We start from the raw sequence: 23,393 nt of genomic DNA on the forward strand, positions 1-23,393 counted from the left end.
GAGCGTTTTTTTGTGGAAACATGAATGTACAGTGTCTGTGTGAAGATCAACAGTTTTTTTTTCTCATTCAAAAATACTGAATTTACTCACACCTTGCAAAGAAATCGCGAGGTACAAATACACTCTTTTAGTTGTCAGTTATTATACTATATTATTATTAAAAAAATAAATCAACATATAAACAGTACAGTGGAGGCTGAGCTAATTTTATACTCAATCCATCACATGTCAGAGGCTGATGATATGTTTTGTATTTAAAATCTTTGTCTGCCATGTAGCCAGTAACTATGGCTGTCACATAAATGTAGTGGAATATTTTCCTCTAAAATGAATTTCAGTGTCTTGCGCAATATTTTTGCATGTTGGGTATCCAGTACATGTAAAGCCCTTTTTCTTCTGCACAAAAAAAAAGTTAACATCTGGGTTTTCAACGTAATGGGAAAAGTCACAATCAGCATTCACACCTGGGTCAAATGACTCTGCAGCAGTCCAAGGTATTTATAGGCTCCAGTCAGCATTAATGGAAACACAACACACTGGTGACTGCACTAATTTTAGCCCATTAACTGGTGAGATGCAGTGACGCGCCACCAGAGTACCATCCGGCTCTGCCTAAGCAGCACTCAAACATCGATCCAAATTAGTCTGCAATGTGTTTGAAAGAGAGATCTATAAAAAGAAGTAACTGCCAGTGAAAGATCTATGAAAAAAAGTGGCCACCATAAAGTTTTCAAGGGCCTCCATGCTGCTTTCTACTCTTAACTAATCTGTTTTCTGGCCTGTTTGTGGCATCAATCTTAACACGCACAGAAGGGCGTACTTGTCAGGTCTACTGGCAGTGGGAAAGGAGTCCATATTTATCACTTGCACTAACTTTGGTGGAAAGGGGAGTATTAGTAAATTTAAAGAAACATGGGTTTATTACATATTTATTTAACTGAGTGGTGAATAGAATGGGGATAGTTGTATTCATTCATTCATCTTCTAACCGCTTCATCCTCTTGAGGGTCGTGGGGGGGCTGAAGCCTATCCCAGCCTATCAGCTGACATTGAGCGAGAGGCAGGGTACACCCTGGACAGGTCGCCAGACTAACCAGACTATCACAGGGCTGACACATAGAGACAAACAACCATTCACACTCACATTCACACCTACGGACAATTTAGAGTTATCAATTAACCTAGTCCCCAATCTGCATGTCTTTGGACTGTGGGAGGAAGCCGGAGTGCCCGGAGAGAATCTATAACTAATAACTAAATCTACAACTAATATACAACTATCCCTGGGATAGTTGTATATTAGTTGTAAATAAATTTGGGAATTTGTTGAAATAATACATGAGTTAAAAGAAATGTAAGAAAGGGGGTAGGGACATATATGTAATACTTCTACCTACTCCTTGTCTTGTTTGTTTTTTATTATAATTTTGTTTTTATTTTGGTTTGAATAAAGTCATTCATTCATTCAAAAGTAAAACAAACAAATAAATACTATAAGTTATAAATAGTACTGCTTAAAAACAGTGCTTGACTCCTGTCTGACAGAAACTCTGAAGGCCCCGCCTCCTGAGATAAAATTCCCATGACGTCACTGCGGATTATTGCGGAAGTGAAGCAGGCGACGAAACCCAGACAGAAACCCAAATAAGTTGGTGTGTACGCTTCACTAACACTTACAGGTAAGTTACGGGCTTTTAATTAATCGCTTTAAAATGATCACATTTTTCAAACTACTTCGCTGTGTCTATCGGTGTGTTGTGATTTTTGGCTAATGTCTAGCGGCGGCTAGGTAGCTAACGTCAGTTAGCACAAAAACGATGACAGAACAGAAGACAGCTAACAAAGCAAACGCGAGCTAACATTCGTGTTTAGCGACACAGACACAGGGTTTGGTGTCTAAGCGTGTTAGTAATAGTATGGTGTTGTAAATAGGTGTAAGACAAGAAGTTAACTAGATAATACAGTGACGTTTAAAGCAGCGTGGCTGGGGTGGCTGTGATAGCTTTCCGTCGCGTCAGGCTAAAGCTAACTGTTTTGAGCTGTTGCACGTCTAAGGTTACACAGTTTTCGTTAGCATGTCATCCTTATGTTTTCGTGTGTTGTTGTATTTGTTTGGGGTTATTTGCAGAGTCATTGTGTGGCGATGGGTTGGTCATGCTCACATGATTTAGTGACTCACAGGATCACAGATGGGGGCGAGGTTAGATGGACTGTGTAGGTTAGTGTTGTTGGTATGCTTCCGTGTATATTGAGCTCCTCTCACACTCTGCCATTCACAGATAGACTATCATGTTGCTGGGCGGAGGATTCAAACCAGAGAGGCTAAGAGTCAACCTCAGACTGGTCATTAATCGACTCAAACTCCTTGAGAAGAAGAAAAGTAAGTCCTGGGCTGAATACAAAACCTGTTCCTACCCCAGAATCAATGGGTTCTTGTTTCATTTTTCTGTCCCTCCCAGTAATGACACCTCTTTCTCTCCCATTCACAAATGTGAAATGAAGCTGAGCTTGCTCAAAAGGCAAGGAAGGAGATTGCAGATTACCTGTCATCAGGAAAGGATGAGCGGGCACGGATCCGTGTGGAGCATATTATCAGAGAAGACTACCTGGTGGAAGCCATGGAGATCCTGGAGCTTTACTGTGACCTGCTTCTGGCTCGCTTTGGCCTCATTCAGTCAATGAAGTGAGTAACGTAGCCAACAATGTGCACCGTAAGCAGTTTTATTGAACACACTGATGAGCAGTGTTCATTTACCATGGGAAATATGGCGGTTTAATAACCTTTCTGTCTGTTACTTGTTTCTATAATTAGGGAACTGGACCCAGGCTTACAGGAGGCCGTGTCCACCCTCATTTGGGCAGCGCCTCGTCTCCAAGCAGAGGTGTCTGAACTACGAAATGTATGTACTGTCTGGATATAACGTAGTGTTGGGCGGCAGTGCCAACAATATTGACTAAGCTCTGTCCGTTTACTCCTATTATTTCACTCCTGACAGTCGTGTCTCTAAATGCTTCTATCAGGTATCTGACCAGCTCTGTGCAAAATATAGCAAGGAGTATGGCAAGCTGTGCAGGACAAACCAGATTGGCACAGTCAACGACAGGGTAGGCAATTTTTTCCACTCACTGCCCACGAGTCTGTTAAAGAATGCACAAACCTTTGGCCTAGTGTCTCTTTAGCGGCGTCTAACCAAATATCTGATATGCTTCTAGCTGATGCACAAACTGGGCGTGGAGGCCCCTCCAAAGATTTTAGTGGAGCGCTACCTGATAGAGATCGCCAAGAACTATAATGTGCCGTACGAACCTGACGCCATGGTCCGGGTGAGCACGAGAGAATCAGTTATCACTCGTTTTCAAGGATGACGTTATGCATTGTGTTTATTTACCCGCTCATCCACCCCTGTCTCTGGGCAGCCTGAGGTGTGTCCTGGAGAGGAGGCAGACCTGATTGACGTGGACATTGACAGGAAACCTGGAGGAGGAGGTGGAGGTGGTGGAGGTTTTACTGCTCCTGCTGCTGCTATGCCTATGCCCATGCCTATGCCCATGCCCATGCCTATGCCATCAGCTTTCAACTACCCACCTCCCAAAGGAGCCGTAAGATTCCTTTAAAGATCCTATTTTTATTGTTTTGTTGTAAGTTGTTGTAAGCCATTGTGGGTGAAATTTTGAGTCACGGTACATATTGTCATTTCAACCAACCATGGAGTACAGTTACCTGGGATGTTTGATAGTATCTTGATGGTCATTAACTCCTCAGAGTTAAACAAGCAGTACTTAAGTTATTTCAAACATTTTTATATTACAAAATATCTCTATAAAAAAGCTTTGGCCATTCTTATGACTAGTTTTAAAGGGACATTTCACCCATATCATTAAAAAACTTTGGCTACCAGCCTACTACAACAGACGTTAATGGACTTTTGTATTTGGTTTTTAAAGCATCGAAAAATGAACGTTGGAAAAACTCAACAGCTCAACATGTTTTTGTTTTTTTTTTTTCCATAAGCAACACTATGGCCCATTTTTTGTTTCCAGCTCATACAGGCGTTACACCACAGCTTTTCAAGTGAATTCACTTTCACCAACAACTTTCTAATACCGGAATAAAATCACGAGAGTTTGTCTGTGATCTTGCTCGTTTTGTTCAAGATGGTCATAAATACGGGTGGGCAATATGGTCCTGAAATAATATCCAGATATTTTAGGATATTTTTGCAATAACAATATTCTCGACGATATGACAAATTAGTACTAAAAAAAGAATCACTTGACAACACCGACTCCCGTGTGCGCACGACGAGAGAGAGAGAGAGAAACGCTGTGCTGCTTCCAGAGGAGCATAACTCGTAGGAAGTTGCAAAACAGTCTGAGAAGTCTGCAGCTGTTCATGAAATATTAAAGGCGCCCAGGCCTAAGGACGCCACAGTTTATTCGGCACAAAACTATAACGAGATGATATGACACACCCCCAGTCATAAAACTCATTACAGGCTGTTTTATATCAGTCTTTTTCTCATCTTGTCGTTCTGATAAAATCAAACATGTTTAATAATACAGAACTTTTTGATGTGGCTCATGCAAGTAGTGAAGTTCAATGATGTGAACATTGTCAACAACCGATAAGTGCACTCTCTCCAGCATCAAATGTGAAGCAGCAAACACGGGTAGACAGTGAACAGGGAGGGTACTCCAGGGACCCACGAATGTGAACAAGTCTCAGTTCTTTTGTACTGTGGACTTTGACGTGTCCTCCCATATGAACCACGATAGATTGGAGCAGCCCTGTCTTTGTAAAGACTCTAGTCTGACACCCTCTCACATCTAAAAACAGTATGTCAGGAACATTGTCTTTAGATGTGAGAGGGTGTCAGACTTAACACTTTAAAAAGTTTTTTCAAAGTCTTCTAGTGTACAGTGGGCTATAAAACTGCCTGCAGTGAGGTCTGTGGATTAGTGTGGGGATGTGAGAAAGATTTTTTACCAGCAATTATAGCACCCAAAATATGATGTACGGTCCCAAAACAATTGTACTTTGTTACCCTTACTTAAGATGGTTTTAAAGAGATGAGAATGTCGTCTGCCTCCATCAGACTTCTACCTAACTGTCGTTTTCCCCCAGGAACCGTTTAACCCTCCTGTTGGAACCTACAGCAACTTCCAGCACCCCACGGGAGGAGGGCAGCCCCCTCAGCTGCCCTCTTGCCCCCCCACATACGAGTCTGTAAGTGACCCAACCCATCCCATCCATGCCCCCTCCCCGTTCCCACAGATGGACAGACGGACAGGGCAGGGCATCACTCAGGGAAGGCAGTTCATTCGGCTTGCTTACAGTTTTGCCTGTCCTCTACTTTTTTAAACAGTACTTCCCAGAATAGACCCAGAGTCTGCTTCATTCTCATCGACACAAGTAGCATGAAGTGCTGATACTTCACTAACTACTAACTTTGACTTGATCAATTACTCTGAATGGGGCTGAAAGGAACAGATGACAGTGCTAACTGTGTTTTAGAGGGAGCTGAGGCTAGCTGAATCATAGGCTGTTTAGGTGTCACACTAAAGGTGATGGTTTCTCAAACACTCCCCTGCAGTTCTCCCTTTTTATTTTCTTACTGTTTGTTTTTACTTTTGCATTGTTGAATGCAATTGTCAGTTCTTTTAAACACTAACACATATGATACTTACAATACTTATTTTATTTCAATATGAAGTTGATAGGAGTCCTTTAACATTTTCTCTGTGTTTCAGATTGATGACCTCACTGACAAACCTTCTGTTCCTTCCCAGGCCGTAGGTGAGTTCTGCCGACAATCACCAACACTTAATGGATAAGGTTATGGGATATTCTATATTTTTGTTGGTCAACAAATCCAAAAAGACAAAAACGGTTTTGTAGTCTGTCTTGCAAGCCCATTTATTCCTTCTGAAGACGATGGTCTTTAAAAACAGGTCCGAGATATATAGTCTTATTTGTATAAACAGGGCGGCAACAAGTGATTAAAAAGTCTTAAATACACTTTAACTTATTTAAGGCCGTAAAAAGTATTAAATTGTTTTAAATTCAGATTGAATGGGTCTTTCAGTCCAGTGACTCAGAGAGTTTTCAGTGTTGGCACTACAGGAAACCTAATTTATTTATTTTTTTTAATTTAAATTTTTATTTAAAACAACATTGGTGCACAGTTCTTACAGCACATCGTAGTTGCAAAGTGTTCTGTTTTTTGTTTGTTTTTTCTTCCCTTTTCTTTGAAGGTAAGATAACCCAACATTCAAATACTGATAAAACATTTGTTATGTGATTATGCCTTCAAAAATAGTCATAGTGGTATGATAAACAAACATATTTCAACCCATGAGAAAACTTCTTGGTAAAAAATAAAATAAAATAAATAAAGATAATAATAATAATAATAATAATAATAATAATAATAATAAACATTATTATTATTTAAAAAAAATATATAAAAAAAGATATTTTTTTTTTAAAAAAGGAATAAAAAAACATATATAAAAAAATTTTAAAAAATTGGGAAACATAATTTTAACAGCAGAGAAACACTATTGGACTGAGGAAGAGACGTCCACACAACACAAAAGCAAAACCCCTAATTTTCCCCTCCAGTGTACCAGTGACTACCACGTGAAACTATATTGGTAAGCTTAGCCCTTATTTAGAGAGGTTTTAAAGGTCTTAAATTTAACGTGTTTATACATGTAGACACTAAAAACAGCAAAATAATTTCCTTAAATACATAGACACTTCAGTTTTTAGCAAATGATACCTAAATAAGAGCAGATAGTGTTTTTGTATTCAGAAGCGGATTGCTTTAGTGAGTATTTACTGCAGCAGGAAGGTGTATGTGGTATTGACTCAGAATAAACTACAGTGCCAAATGTTGATGTAAATGAAGTCACCCAGTGAAATGTGATGCTCACTGATTTGTTTTTAATGATAAGGTCTGTGGCAGAGGGGAACAAGCTATCATGCTGTGTCAACACAGGCAGGACTTAGGATCATTTCGTCGTTGGTTTTGGTTTAAAAAAAAAAAAAAAAAGCATAGTACTAGATTTATCCTTGAATTTTTTTTTAACTATCCCTCAGGTGTTTCATGTAAAAACACCATTTGTTCTGCTGACTGACTCCAGCCCTTTATTCCACCTCATCTGTTGGAAACTCACCACTTTTGCCATTGTATAAACGCTCAGATATGTTGCTGCTTATATTAAATCGAATACCATATATCACCAGGTCCAGGTCCTAGCCCTGCTCCTCAGCCATATGACAACAACGCTCTCCCAGAACTCCCCTCGGTTCCCGACACACTCCCGACATCCTCCTTCGGCGGAAACACCACCACCTCGGACGACATTGACTTTGACGACTTAACACGGCGGTTTCAGGAGCTGAAAAAGAAGACATAATTGCTATATCACTGGTCTCTTAACACAAACATACACATGCATACACACACACACAGACACACACACACACACACAGGCCTGTGCCGTCACCTACGCAGCTTAGGACAGGAAATAAAAAAAGGCTCTGAATCAGTTTTGGATGGTTCTCCCCTTCACCTTCCATAGTGAAGTAATCCGACAGATATTAAACATACATGTATCCTTACCTCATTGTATAAACATTAGTTAATAGAAATCTGATTTCTGGTGGCAGTACCAGTGACTACCACGTTTTAATTGCTTTCTATAGGACACTTAATATATATTCTTACATACAACCGTAGGTGCTGACTCCTGGTTCTTTTCATTTAAGGTCACACCAACTTTTAAATTTTCCCATTTGTCTGTGTGATGAACTATAACCAAACTTAGATTTTAATCGTTGCTTTCGCGGGGGGATATTTACAGTACATGCCTTGATTCTACTTTGCACATGCTGTGTCGCTGTGATCTTTGCCACTGTGTCACTCAATCCTGTCGCAGACCAGTCAAACAAGTCGGACCGGCCGCCCCAGTCTGATCAGGAGCTGGCATTCACGCCAACAAAGGGTGCAGGTTGTTTCTGAGGTGAGGCTCCGAGAATACCCCAAATTGTTTTCGCGTAAAGGTATCGGGACAAGATGGAAGCCATATTTTCAGTGTCTTGCACAGTCATGCAGTTTTGTCACTGTGGAGAGGACGCTTTAAAACACTCCGTACACTTTCAAGGTTTATTCATATCAGAAAAAAGGAGAAGCTCATGGTGACACATGTCAGACCTGTTACAGGGGTGGTGGGGCACAGATGTAAAGTGATAAAACACTGTATGGAAATCTGTAATATAACACATGTACGATGACATAGATAAACCTATTTACACGAATGATTGAACTGTACAGCAAAAACAGTTTGGTAGTCAGGAGTTGTTCATTATTTGACAGATCTGTTTTTTTAATATGTCTCCAAATAAAGTTGTTTTTGCCCCTTTGATTGCAGTCGTACCAAATACCTGCACCTTTCTTATTGTTGAAGTACCTGATTTAGCCACACAATGGCCTGATTTGATTGATTATATGTAAATATTGATCCCAGAGGTGATAGGTTTGTGTTGTCCCCTTTGATCGTGTGTGCATGTGTCTTATACTGTATGTGCACCACTGCATTTGCCTTAGTTACCATCTCTCATCAGAGGCCTTGCCAGTCTGTACTAGGATTATGCATTTGTTGTCCATCAAGACTGGATACATGTTACCTGTAGTGTGTCTCATTTGATTAGATTACACTTTGCTTTATTTGCTTTGCCCATAAACAATCTTCTGAAAACCTGCTGAGTTGAAATTTGCTGATTTGAGGAAAAAAACGTCAGGCAATAGAGTTCACGGTTTCAATTTCCTGTGGAGAAAGGGGAGTGAGACGGATTTATTTGTCGTACAAACCACACCCAGCTCTGCTTGCATGGCAAACATGGCAAATAGACGATGGCCTCGCATTTAGTGATTCAGCAATCTCTGGAAAGCAAAAGAAAAGCTCCCAGCTGGGTGATAGACACAGTTTATTGATGATGGTATTGAGGTTTTACATGTGTTGGAGAACGTAGAGAGATTAACACTACAGAACTGTGATCTGCTCACTGTCTTTTCTATGTTGGACTGTTCTTTCATGCAAGGATCGAGACACAAAATGGTGTCTTGTTGCAAAAAAGAAGAGTTTTTTCCACTGTATACCAAAATAACAATTTAATAAAAGATTATTTGGAACTGGAAGGTGGTTGGATTTTTTTAATAGTAGTGCTTTGGCTTTTTATGCTGTAATGTCAAATGGTAACCAGCAGGGGTCCTCAGTGTGAAGGGAAAGAACTTATTTAGTAGCAGTGACGTTCAGCAAACCTTTATTTGTTGATAGAGTGTCTCATGTGTTGTTGAGATTTATTTCTTTCAATATCAGATCAGTCACCTGTTCACCCTCTTCATGGATCCGAAAAGTTTTGATTTGACGATCCTGCATCATATTGAGACATGTTTTACCTGCTGACCTCTAAATTTATGATGATAAACTCAGACTCAGCAATTTCTTTGAGAGAGCACAATTAAGGGCGGTGGGGAAGGTGGTCAGTTGCAGCAATAGTGTCTGTGATTCTGTTGAGTCTGCTGGACTCAAACATATACTTTATTTAACCAGGGAGTCACATTGAGATTCATTTTATTTTATATACTTTATTAATCCCCAAGGGGAAATTCATTTGTTTCACTCTGTTGTCATATACACACAGGCCTGAAATACACACACATTCACAAACAGGACCTATACACGCATTAAATTGAGAGATGTCAGAACAAGGGGGCTGCCCTGGACAGGCGCCCTGAGCAGTTTGGGGTTGCTAAGGTGCCCAGGAGGTGAACTAGCACTGCTCCAGCTACCAGTCCACACTCTGTATTTGGTCTGGACAGGGACTTGAACTGATGATCCTCTGATTTCCAACCCAAGTCCCTATGGGCTGAGCTACTGCTGATTAACATCTGATTGACAAGTGAGAATAAAATACAGAGTAACTTTTGAGATTAAAAATCTATTTTTCAAGAGTGTCCTGGCCAAGACAGGCAGCAATATAAGTTACAGACGACATAGAACAAGAATACAGAATAAAAATATACAGCTCTAAAACAAGCAATATAAACACAAATAACATTACTACAAAGAAAATTCAAAAAATATGTTAATATACACTAGAAGTGAACCATAAAAACACAAAAAGGGCAACTACACATGATTACAGAGACCAGCTAAGACACACTAACATTGGCATATAGAAGATTGTGAACACAAATCCTGCAACAGTGCTTTGAACGGCTGAGAGGAACCACAGAATGCAACTCTGTCCTTCTGCAATACATTCCACATATAAGGAGCTGCATACATAAATGCTGGATGACAAAGATGTATAATAATGAAATAGCAAGGACAAAATATACATTCTATTGTGACCATCGGAACGGACAGAAATGTCATGTAGTGTGAGCCCGGCATAAAATGTCCTTGGTGTATGTATGAAAAAGAATGAAATACAAGCATATTATATCAAATGTATATGTAAAAATATACATTTATGTAAGCAACTGCATGACAAAAAATTTAAATAAATTAAAGCGTTCAGAGATATCCTTGGAATAGGCATGAAATAGAAATTTAAAAAAAAAAAACAACTCGTGGCACATGAGGCATTTTAAAATGAGAATCTGAGATAATATTTGCATTAGAGGCTGAAGAGTGAGACTCTGAACACTGTGGGAGTTATTTGTCTTCATTATTATGAGTGTGTAACATCAGTAAAAAGAGCAGTCAGTGGCTGCAGCTGAGGGGAGAGTCTCTTACATAATCCGCCACAGAGTTTTGGTTTAAATACTCAAGTCTAGCGTTTGCTGAAGAGTGAGGTGCTTTCTTTGTGACCTAGCAGGACATGCATTTATTAATTTATTACACTTAACTTTTATTTTCAACACAAAACCCACCTCAATCAGTTGTCATTGTATCACCACTACTCATGTGCTTCTACACATTCAGAAACACATCTGTTTTCATGGCATCAGCTGCACACGGACAGTATCGATCAAACTTCTCTCCACTGAGGTTATGTAGAAGTCATGTCCTTAACCAGTCTCGGTAACGGTAGAATTACCGGTGTCCACTTAATGTTGAAAACCAGTCTTTAATTGGAGCTTGGCCTTGTGCTTTCCATCATATATACACTCCTCAATCTTTCCCTCCATTGTTGGACAGTTGGTGGTTTTACATTTCTCTGGAGTGTCTCCCAGTGTAAAGAATACTGGCTCTAGAGGCAGGTCTCCCCCCATGATTTGCTTAATGTCCACCTTAATGTCATTCCAATTTGGGAGAGCAGGACATTTTAAAGGAATACTTCACCCACAATGACCATTTATAAACCAATATTCATGCTCTGTTACCTTGAATTTATCAAGAAAACGTTGTCTTTCTCGCATACCTCCATGGAAAATGCCAAGCATATTGATTTAGTGAGGTCAAGGTGGACCAGTTTAACAACAAAGTGATATCACAACACCCATTTATAAATTGTCTCTTTATTTCTTTTATAAATTTTATGTTCAGTACTTCCCAAACAAGTGCTTTTTCTAAATGTCACATATCTGTTTTGTGGCCCGGTGACCCCAGCAGATTCAGGTTTGTCTTCGAGGCCACTGAGCCAAAAACAGCCTTTCTTCACGTTATATAATCGTTTGGTTTCTCTAAGCTCCTTGAAAACATTACAAAATCCACTGGCATTGAAAAATCACACCGACCAAACTGTTCATTATTAACACAGAACACACAGTTGCATTGACATCATCTCCTGCTTTTACTCGGTGGAGGAGTGCATCCGCCAATTACTGTGGCACAAATGTGGCTTGAGCCACTCTGCTGTAGCACTGTGTGAAGACAAACGATGGCTGCTGATACAACAAGTGTCCTTTAGTTGGCTTATCACACCAGTGTTGAGATGATAATTTCACAGTTGCACTAGTTTTCTGTGTCCTTGGTGATGCCAAAGACCAGCTATCTAACGCAGGTGATGTAAGCCTCGGTTGGCCAAACTGTCAGAGAAGTGGGTCAAATACTGTTAGTGTGTATTCATTTTGATGTGATTAATCTACTGACAAGCATTAGATTGACTGCATGACACAAAATAAATGTCCACTGAACATAATTTTGGATTAAACCACAAATACAAGCACGGAGATGTGTCTTCAGCACCCAAAAGGTACTAAGTGTGAACAAAGTACAGCTACTGATGGTGACGCTAAAGCTAAACTGTAGTAGTGACTCTGATGATTCCACAATTTTCTTGCATCATCTGATATGTTAGAAAGAATGCTATTAAGGTTTTTGTTTTAGTTTTGGTCTTTATGTGACCCTATCCATTGTGAAATCCACTATAGAGGAGGATGTCTGTAACATCTATCAATCTATCGACCATTTGACCGACATCTCTAAGCAGAGATATAGAGATGTAGGTAGATACAGAGATATAGCAAGAGATAAAGATAAAGATAGATATAGAGATATAGACAGATATCGACAGACATAAAGGTACAAATTATGAGTTACTGACAGAAATAAACATACAGAGCTAGAGATATATAGAGAGATAGAAAATCAAGACTGGTACAAATGGTACAAACACCCAACAGAATCCTTACTGAGTTGCAAGAGTGTACTCAGAGTCCACAGGAACACCCCTAACAATGGATGCTGCGCTGAACTCAGCCAATCCCCCTTCTCATTAGGTCACAAAAAAGAGCAATCAACTGCTACAAACACCTAAAAACAAGAGACCCCAACTCCTCTCCTCAAGGCTCCCCATTGCCAGGAGAAGTCCTCTCAGCTAGCTGGTCCTGAGGCTGACCTCCTCTAACAAGGCCTCAGGACAACCCTCACACAATCCAGCCCAACCAAATTATTGCAAAACAAAAAGAAAACTACATCAACGATTGGACGTCTACCACACAAACCCAAAACAAACTGCAATGCTATGTGGCCCTAAAGAGACAGTATATGATGGCAAACTATCTAACCACTGTCACCGATCAGAAACTGAGAAAGATGCTGACTGTGTACAGACTCAGTGATCATAGAGACGACAGACACAACCTGAGACAGGTGGAGACAGAGCAACATTCCCTGCTATATATTCCTGCACATAAGAAAACACTAGGACAAATTTCTTCACAAGAATGAAGAAGAAGATTTTGATCTAGACGAAAATGCAACATCTGCTCGGAGTTTAGTCAAGCAAACCTCATTGACTGCAATATCAATAGGTATAGAGGTGTAGAGATAGAGATATAGACAAACAGACATGCAGACAGACAGATCAAATACATTCCGATATCATATAAGATCAGTTTATTCAAGTTCACACATACAACACATACAGTATCACTAAATTAAAACAATAAATAAATATGTGGTTAAATAAAAGCACAGAAGGTTTTAAGACAGGACATTAAAGTGTCTTGTATTCCCAAACCAGAAGCACAAGTTAGTTGTGCTGCATAAATCATTCAAAGGGAGGACAGACTGAGTCACATAGAAGTCGGCATGTATGATAAAAAGTCATGACATGCACCTTCAGCATGTATTACGGTGACATAGAGGTGAAACGGAGAAAAAAAAATCAATCAATTAATAATCAGCTCCCATATGTGCAATTACATAAGAGCACCTTCCCACTCTTTTCAAAGTGAAAAGCCATGTTGGTGAGCAGTCGATGGTCGGCTGTCAGACACTGTGATGACTAGTCATGCTGACAGCATTTGGCTTTTGAACACTGGTTGATATTTTAATAAAAAATAATTCATGCCAATAATAAATATCAGAAATGTTTTATTATTTAAGTGTAAAAACAAAAAAGATCCAGTATTTCCTCCCTTTTGTGAGTCTTTGAAATATCATTTTAATAATAATGGAACACTAAAATGCTCCAATAAAACCCAAATTAACTTGGGTAGCAAGAACAAAATAAATATGTATTTTCTTCACAGATTTTTTTTAAAGACTTTTTAAAGGTATATCTGCACAGAAATTTAACAGTCCTAGCAGGACTTCTATTCCAGTACTATACTGAATTTAAAATAACTCAGACAGCTCATGATCGGTCTTGTGTCATATCGGTATTGACAGCATAAAATGAACATGTATCCACAGATGAACAAATGCTGTTTAAAATAAGCAACCAGAGATTTTCTTTACAAAAATATTCAGCATCATGGACATGGGTGGATTATGAAACAGCGGGCCCCTGGGGCCAGGCATGTGGAAGGCCCCACTCCCTCTCCTTCATGGGAGGAGCAAGACACAGACTTTATAGTTCAGCCTCTTACTCTTCCTCTCTGATCTTTCCGTGGTTTTACTTCTCTCTGTATTTATTGTGTGTCTTTTTGCTGTCTTTTTGAGTCTCTTTATAGTTGCTTTGCATCTCTGTTATCATTGTGTGTCTCTTTGTGGCCATTTTGAGTCTCTTTGTAGTCATTTTGTGTCTCTGTCATCATTTTGAGTCTCTCTGTCATCATTTTGAGTCTCTTTGTGGCCATTTTGTCTCTTTGTGGTCATTTTGAGTCTCTCTGTAGTCAATTTGAGCCTCTATGTAGTCATTTGCATCTCTGTCATCGCTTTGTGTGTCTTTGTGGCCATTTTGAGTCCCTTTGTGGTCATTTTGAGTCTCTTTGTGGTCATTTTGAGTCTCTGTGTAGTCATTTTGCATCTCTGTCATCGTTTTGTGTCTCTTTGTGGCCATTTTGAGTCTCTCTGTAGTTATTTTGAGTCTCTCTGTAGTCATTTTGAGTCTCTTTGTAGTCATTTTGTGTCTCTGTCATCATTTTGAGTCTCTCTGTCATTTTGTGTCTCTCTGTAGTCATTTTGAGTCTCTTTGTCATCATTTTGAATCTCTTTGTAGTCATTTTGTATCCCTCTGTCATCATTTTGAGTCTCTCTGTCATTTTGAGTCTCTCTGTCATCATTTTGAGTTTCTTTGTGGCCATTTTGTGTCTCTTTGTTGTCATTTTGACTCTCTTTGTAGCCATTTTGTGTCTCTTTGTAGTCATTTTGAGTCTCTTTGTAGCTATTTTGTGTCTCTTTGTTGTCATTTTGACTCTCTTTGTAGCCATTTTGTGTCTCTTTGTAGTCATTTTATGTCTCTGTCATCATTGTGTGTCTCTTTGTGGCCATTTTGTCTCTCTGTAGTCATTTTATGTCTCTGTCATCATTTTGAGTCTCTTTGTGGCCATTTCTGTGTCTCTTTGTAGTCACTTTGAGTCTCTTTGTAGCCATTTTGTGTCTCTTTGTGGTCATTTTGTGTCTCTCTGTAGTTATTTTGAGCCTCTGTGTAGTCATTTTGCATCTCTGTCATCGTTTTGTGTGTCTTTGTGGCCATTTTGAGTCCCTTTCTGATCATTTTGAGTCTCTTTGTGGTCTCTTTGAGTCTCTACCTGGTCGATATGTGTCTCTGAGGTTAAGGCCAGATCGGGCCCTGACAGTTTGGGCCCCTGGACCTGTATACCCGTTCAGTAATCCATCCATGGTCAGGAATAATAAATGAGCTGGAAAAAGCAACACTTTGACAAGCAAGAGTTATTTAATTACCCATTTACTCTGACTCACCATTTCAGAAAACTTTCTCGGGCTGTGCACATATAAAACACCAGAGTGAATTTTATATTCAAAATGTTAAAACTTCCGATAAGTGCAAAAGAGTGTTTACGAAGCGTGGGTGACGTGGATCACAGCTGGGCCCGTTGGAGAAGACAGCTTATCCCGCTAAATGCAGCCTCCTCACAGTGTGTCCCTGCCAGAGTATCGTCTACACTTGTCTTGTTGCTCTGTTAGATGGAGAAGACAGTGCAGTGAGACTCACAGTACTTTACTTCTCTTAAACTAAAAGGAGGATGCACTGATACACTTAAGAGAGAGGAGTCACTTGGGAGGAGCACAAAACTAAAAGGGTCACTAGTTTGTAGTTGCCAAAGCAAATATTTTTACTGTTTCACATGCATCATTACATAAGAGCTCTCTGCAGTCAAGCTGAAACAAATGGAATGGATACCTCTGTCTTCTTTATGAATAATGAATAGGTAGTTTGGACTAAACAATTTATGTGATAAATGAGATTTGGAGGCAGTTTATCCCAAAAGCATGTTCTTTTCCACTCAGGTCTTTGACTAGATCGGTTGTCACAGACATATTTATTTTATGAAAGTTTTTGTTTCGAGTGACAAGCTTGAAAGAAGAATTTTCATGCTTTTTTTTTTTTTTTTTTTTTTGCCTTTTTTGCCTTTATTAGATAAGACAGACAGACACAAAATGGGGGAGAGAGAGAGAGAGGAGATGACATGCAGCAAGGGGCCGTGGATCTGACCCGAATCAAGGCCACTGCAAAGGACCCAGCGTTCATTGGATTAAACAACACCGGCAACCCGTGGAATAAGATTTTTTGTAATGTAATGTATTGAAACTAGTTAATTATTCCCCTTAGAGTTACAGTGTTATTTTTCATTATTATTAGTCTTTAAACCTGTACTAAGTGAAATGTTGTCCACTTTGGGAGCAGCAGAAACGAGCTGTGAACACCATGTGGACATTTTAAAAGAGCAGTGTGCAAGATTTTGGGGGATTTAGTGGCATCTAGTGGTGAGGATTGCACATTGCAACCAGCTGAAACTTCTGGTTAGGATTCCCTCAGTGTTCATTGTTCAGGAGGTTTTTACCAGGAGCCATATTATCCACAGAGGTCTTTCAGCCTCATGTAAAAATCAGTGCTGTTTGCCTTGTCATGGAGGGACAGCACACTATGGTGGCTGACACAAAGGCCCTATCTAGAACAAGTGTTTGGTTTGTCTGTTCTGGGTTACTGTGGAAACATGCAACATGCCAGACTGTGGATGAGACTCCAGGCCCACAGGAAGTGCAACGTAGCCAATTTCTGTAGTGGCCAAGCAGTGGTACTACAATTTTCAGGGTCCATCACATGATGCCATTGGGTCCGACTTTTTCCCCATAGACTTACATTGGGCCACGTCTGTGAATCATTGGATACATTTTTCTGAGTGTCACAACTCCCACTAAATGACTCATTCCACCATCAGGATTTAATCCATTCAGTCCAATAACATTTTGAAAGTCTAAGTCTAAAGTCTTAGAGCCACAAGATTTAAGTACTTTATCTCCATTGAAGTTAGCAGAGCGCAACACTCAGGCCAAGTCAGGCGCTCTGCTGGTGAAAGTTGGATGCCTAACCATGCTTGGCTGTTAGTCCCAAGTGCACTTCTTCTATGGGCTCAATGATGTGGAAGCAGCGCTGATCATCAAGGTAATTGCATACTGCGGAAATGGAGCTTCTTTGGCTTTAAGCACTGAGCAACTTTCATAGGAATTAACTGGGTCAATACCATATCCAGTTCTCTTAATACTTCCATATGAGACGTGCTCCGAATGTAGTTTCAAACTCACAGACTTATTCTAAAGAAATGAAAACTTAATGATTATTTTCAGGTGATTATACAAAGAAAACTTACCTCTTATATTACCCTAAATCCGACACACTGGACCTTTAAACCTTAATTGTGAACGTGTTAGCAAACAGTTGCTTATTTACACATCCAGCAAACATGGAGCAACTTGTTTGAATATAAGTCCAATATTCAGTCACTTTTAGCTCTGTTTTTCGTCTCTACCAACTCCTGAGGGAAATATATCTCTCTCTTTAGCAGGTAATACTCCACCATTTTCACCATTACTCTACCATTTGGTGCTGAGCAGGAAGTGTACAGTGGATTTTAGGGGCTTTCATCTGTTAATAGCTGCCTGTTACATCTGAAAATGTATTTTTTTCAGAGCAGTGAGCGAACCAAAACCATAAATTTGTGAGTCGTAAAACAAAAAAAAACAAAAAAAGCTCTGAGGGAACTGCAGAGTTGGGTTCATTACTACAAGTAGCGGACACAATAATCATTTGACCCATTGAAAATATAAAAACATTCATCATACCAGTTTCAAGGTTGATGGAAAACAGAAACAAATAACGAAGATGAAAAGCTGCTATACTGGTTACTTTCAGTACTAAACATCACAGGTATCAGATCAACAGAAACTATCAAAGACAAAGGAAAGAGCTATGAACTGCTTACGTAATGCATGAAACACTGTTTCATAAAGAGCAGATGTGAAATGTTTGAGCACCGTATTTACAATGTCTTACTAACAGCTAGGAACCTGTTCACGCCAAGCTGTTCTGGTAACAGATGGGCTGCGTAATGCTGTTCTTACCTAACATCACCTGCTCAATTTCCTCAGTCTCCTCCACGGCTACAGGTTTTAGCATCAGGGCAAAAAACACAGCAATGCCGATCACCTGTGGACAAAAACAAGCCACAAGGAAGCAGTTAACTTAAATGTCATATGTCATATTATTCTTTAACAAGTGTGCCATGCAGGAAAAAGTATTTTTTCAAACAAAATGACTTTATAAAATTTATATTTGATACACTTTAAGCTTACTCACTTTGAGAGGCTGCAGAATAAAGATGCTCTGGAAGAGAGAGAGGCCCAGAGACATGACCCACTTGACTGACTTTTCCCTGCCATAATCCAAGCCGTACAACAGGGTGAAGAAAGTGGATACTCCACTGATGGACAGCAACAGGAACCAGCCCAGGAACACACACCACCAGGGCAGCCAGCAGCTCGCCGACTTCTTCTTCTTCTTTACAGGAGGCGGGCTGAGCCAAGGAGAGGGAAGGAATGAACGAAACACACAAGATGTTCCAGTTAGATAAAACCAGTCATATTTCTAGTTTACATGAATATTTCAGTGTCCGTTTGTTGGCCTGGAGTGCTGACCAGTAGGCCAAGTGGCTGCTGAAGACCATCTCAGCCTTGCGGACCAGTATGTTGGTGACGTTGAGGGTCTGCTGATACTCGTCTGTACTCGGGAAGTTCTTTACATCCAGTTTCTCGAGGCACATCAGGAGGTGACACAGACCAGCCAGGAGGAACTTGCTGCAGTACACCCAGTGGGGGTCACTCTCACTCTCCCCTTTGACAGGATTACACACAGACCAGCGTGTCATTACAGTACATTTGCAATTTTCTGCACAGTATATGCACTCCAATATTCAATAATGCACCAAATCTGTGCCCCTTTAGATCCTCTGAACAAATGTCTTTTAACTAAGGGAGATCTTACCTTTGTGGAAGCTGCTCCAAAGCTTTGGAATAGCCTTCCCCTCTCAATCAAATGCTCCCCCTCCATTATCACGTTTAAGACAAATCTTAAAACGTACATGTTTTCAGTGGCCTTTGGTTGTTTGTAGTGGTCTAAAAGTTTAGTATTTTATAAACTTTTTCACCGGTTTTATTCTGTTTATATTTGTGTACATGTTATATTGCTACATATTTGTGTGTCAGTCTTTTATTTTGTACAGCACTTGGGTCAGCTGTGGTTGTTTTTAAATGTGCTATATAGATTAACTTGATTTGATTTGAAATCCCATTCATTAAAAAAAAAAAAAATAGAATTACTGCCTTGCGGTTGTATGCATCTGCAAACCTGTCAAGTTACAGTTACAGTTTACATCCTCGTCTGTGAAAATATGGATGTTTCACACACATCTTGACCCTCAGCAGCATATATGGTCTATACATTCAGCACAGTTTCAGGGTGGGCACCCAAGATTAGTGTCAGTATCTGACCAAATGTCTTCCCCTCTGTTCCTGAGTTATGACATTGAGTAATGGCCAGAAACATGTTTCTGAAGAACACTATGATGTCACAGTGATGGTGACCTTTAAACTTTTGGACATAAAATGTAATCAATTCAACATTTTATCCTATTAGACATGTGTGTGAAATTTTGTCATAACATAATCAGTGTATGAATGATTACGTTATGGTGAAAGACATGTTTTGTGGGGGTCACAGTGACCTTGACCTTTGACTTCCACCCACCAGATTCTTACACTATTAATTCCAAGTGGACGTTTGTGCCAAATTTGAAGAAATTCCCTTAAGGTTTTCTTGAGATATTGCGTTCACCAGAATGCAATGGACGAGGCCACATTGACCTTGACCTTTGACAACCAAAATCTTATCGGTTCATCCTCGAGTGCAGAAGAACATTGGTCCTAAATTTGAAGAAATTCCCTCACAGCGTTCTTGACATATCACATTTATGAGAATACAACCGATGGATAGAAAGACAATCTGAAAACACAATGCCTCCAGCCACGGCTGTTGCTGGTTCAGAGTTATAATTAAAGTATATGTTTCTGACCTGTTTCTCAAGATTCACGTCTTCAGTATGAATTAATGGGCAACAAACAGGCTGGTGAAGCTGGGTAGCAGTCAGAGGCTGACTCTGTTGGTTTGGTCTTTTCATAGGGTGTGTTGACAAAAGTATACAATATCACCAGCCTTATTGTTTCATTATACCACTTTGGCGTCTTATTCATTCACTTTCCCCATCTCAGCCCTGTTGGATTTTTTGTTTTAGTGTAATTTCAGTGTATTTTAATCTTTAACCTTGATTATACAGACAGTACAGAGGGCCTTTTTTTTCATTTTATTGAGTCAGGTCAACAGGAGTTAGTCAATGTTTGATACATTTCTGTTTAAAAAAACCCTAACTATAAAAACTACCTTGCATAAGCTGAATGAATTCATGCACCCTGTCCAAGGCCGGGCAGAGGTCAGCGGTGGACTCCAGCCTGTGCATCTCTGACATCTTGTTCCTCGGACTACTGCTCACTGCAAAAATCACCTCCTCTGTATCCTAGGGATATTCGAGTGATGCACAACAGATACCAAATGCAACCATGTACACTGTTTGATCAAACACATCAAGAGAAGGAATACATGTTTTACAGTAAAAGTTCAGCAAAGGTCAAAGCCACACAGGGGGCGTACAGCAACTGCAACATAAAGTGAATAGAAAATGTGTTCCTGGGTTTCCAAGGTCAGTGATGAGGCAAGCATCAAAGCCACAGAAAGTTGTGCTGAACATGCCGTCATACCCCAGAGATTAGATAATGCAAAACACACCTTCAGAATAGATGGAATGGTAACTGCAGGGGGTCTCAAGTTCTCCTCCGGGTCGCCTTTTTTAGATTTTGAAATCATGCGAGGTCTGATGCTTCGGAAGATGGTGATGATGAGGATGTTTATTGGAAACATGAGAAGACCACTCTGCACCCCGACCATGAGCTCCTGCCAGGTGATATGCAATGAACCTGGAGAGGCAAAAAATGAATAAATAAATAAATAAAAAACAAGGACACAGTGTCAGTGATGAGAGGCAACTAAAACCTGTCTGGATCATTCAGTCAGCACATTGGTTTTATGACTTTTATCAACCTCATTAAAGCCCTGATAACGTCTGTACGCTACCTGCTCAACACCAAAAAGCACACAGACAAAGGTAGGGGTGAATATTGTACTTAATTATTAGGCAGCTAAATAAGCAAGTATTTCCTCTGGAGGGACTCATCAGGCGGCCAGGAACAAGACTCAAAAACAGAATCTGATGTCAGGTTTACACGTTTTACATCATAAAATCATATTAAATTTGGTGTTTTAAAATCTCATGCTGAAATGTATTTGTAATTCAATATAGTTAACAACAATCCATTTTAGTTTTGCATAGTGGATACACTTCCATTTCTAAGTATTATTTCATTTTACCTAACAGGCGGCACAAATGTCAAATCTCAGACACACACACACACAGAGGTACACAAAGAAAGCAGCAGCTTCAACAGTGCCTGAAGGTGGTGACATTGACATGTGTAGGCCTGCAGGTTTTACTGCCACTGTAGTCTGAGTGGGTGGAAGTTTGCTGCAGAGATCAGCCTCTCATTGGGCGGAACAAGCCACCCGCTGAAGTCCCGCCCTACCACCTCCGGTTGCAGTTTTCAACACGTCCTTTACTAACTTTTGCAGTATTTGATCTTGCGGGGATGTAGCCATTTTTCTGCCATGGTTCGCATCCTGTAGGTGATATTTTTGTGGGTGTGTTACACCAAAACCTCTTTCCCCCCGGCAATATTTTTGCAAGCGCACCGTTGCTGTGGCACCACCAAGAACGATTGTGATTGGTTGAAAGAAATACAAGCAGCCGGGACGTTTTTTCTCCAATCTTAAAGTGAGAGTTGGCCCAGCCAGATCTTTCTTTTCTTGAGAAAGGTCTGGTGAACGAGACTACTGCCACTGTCCAGAGCTGGTCTGAGGCTGACCAGCCAGCTCCCTCTTGTGGACAATCTGCATTCAGCTAAATGTGAATGGGTGATTTTGTAAATAAAAAACATGCAAACAAAAAAAGGCAACCTCTGGTGCTGAAAAATGACGTTATCTCTAAAGCAACAAACTGCAGTTCCATGAATGGCCACTTGAGGCTGGCTGTAAAAGTGAGTCAATCTCGTTAGACACCCATTTTAAATACCAAACTTTAAAGTATAAATACACGTTTGCAGCCTTGTACAAAAAACAGTTTTGGTTTCTGTAGCTAATTTCATCATTCATGACAACTTTACAGGGGATGGCTTTTTACATAACCATTTAAGGCTAAAGCTACGCATAATTAAGGGCAGGGCTGCTTTGAGAGACAGGCTGTCTGTGAGGCATCAACACCATCTGTCTATGAGACAGATCCACCCCCTTGCTTCTCCACTGCTCCACCCTCTTGTCCAAATTTCGTCACATATAGCTCCAAATATCCAAATTAGCAGCAGCCAAAATAACGAACTTGAGGCTTCAAAACACGGATGTGTGAAGAGAACTGGATACAGCACTGTAGCTGGGCCCTGTTCATGCCTGTGAAAGTTGCTTGGTGGCACATAAAGCCAAAAAAAGCCCATAGAGCAAGCGTGCTAAAGACTTCTGCCAGCTGAGAGGCTAACCTCTGGTTTAGCATTCTGCTAAGTCAAATAAGGGTAAAAAAAAAAAAGGGGGGGGGGGGCTCCTCTTGATTTTCAAAATAACCAAATAGACCAAATTTTGATCGTGAAATTCTTGGGAGTAGGGACGCTCAAAAATGTATCCACTGGTAAACAGACATCTCCTTCACAATGTAAGTCTCTGGCATCACATGAAAGACCCAGACATTGTGATTCTACAGTTTAGCCACTACAAAAATTGCCTTTAAAGCCTGAGGCTATTCCTGGAGCCTTAACTCAAAACAAGAGTCAGCAGTACTCAAAAGTTTGTGAAAGCTGCTTTAGTCCCTCATCCCACACATATTCAGTTATTGCTGTGGGCCTGTGCTGACACCTCCACACTTAGAAATGTTTCGGGTACACATATGGAAGCAGAGGTGCTGAAGAAAATAAAAAATGAGACAACAGGCAGCCAATTAACTTAGTTCTCACATTACGCCCTCTGCTCCAGCTCACGT

The 23,393-nt window shown here is 40.1% G+C and overlaps 1 protein-coding gene and 1 long non-coding RNA gene across 2 annotated transcripts; one reads left to right on the forward strand and one right to left on the reverse strand.

The window, feature by feature from the left end:
• Positions 1-1,586: 1,586 nt before the first annotated feature.
• ist1 (IST1 factor associated with ESCRT-III) lies at positions 1,587-9,206 on the forward strand. Its single transcript, XM_049595802.1, has 10 exons — positions 1,587-1,679; positions 2,280-2,380; positions 2,503-2,683; positions 2,813-2,900; positions 3,022-3,105; positions 3,214-3,324; positions 3,418-3,600; positions 5,126-5,227; positions 5,752-5,797; positions 7,253-9,206. Exons 2-10 carry the CDS (start codon positions 2,290-2,292, stop codon positions 7,423-7,425), a joined length of 1,059 nt encoding a protein of 352 aa, XP_049451759.1. The 5' UTR covers positions 1,587-1,679; positions 2,280-2,289; the 3' UTR covers positions 7,426-9,206.
• Positions 9,207-13,429: 4,223 nt separating this feature from the next.
• On the reverse strand, positions 13,430-18,711 carry LOC125900794 (uncharacterized). The gene is made up of 3 exons (XR_007450879.1): positions 18,509-18,711; positions 18,274-18,358; positions 13,430-15,830 (listed from the first exon to the last, which is right to left on the reverse strand). It is a non-coding gene; the product is annotated as an uncharacterized LOC125900794 (long non-coding RNA).
• Positions 18,712-23,393: the final 4,682 nt, after the last annotated feature.

The sequence above is a fragment of the Epinephelus fuscoguttatus genome, linkage group LG2, assembly GCF_011397635.1.
Source record: "Epinephelus fuscoguttatus linkage group LG2, E.fuscoguttatus.final_Chr_v1".
Classification (NCBI taxonomy): Eukaryota; Metazoa; Chordata; class Actinopteri; order Perciformes; family Serranidae; genus Epinephelus; species Epinephelus fuscoguttatus.

Coding starts and splice junctions, on each gene's coding strand:
- ist1 (XM_049595802.1), top strand. CDS start 2,290: ATGTTGCTGGGCGGAGGATTCAAACCAGAGAGGCTAAGAGTCAACCTC. Junction 2,684..2,812: donor GGCCTCATTCAGTCAATGAA/GTGAGTAACGTA, acceptor TTCTATAATTAG/GGAACTGGACCCAGGCTTAC. Junction 3,601..5,125: donor ACCCACCTCCCAAAGGAGCC/GTAAGATTCCTT, acceptor GTTTTCCCCCAG/GAACCGTTTAACCCTCCTGT.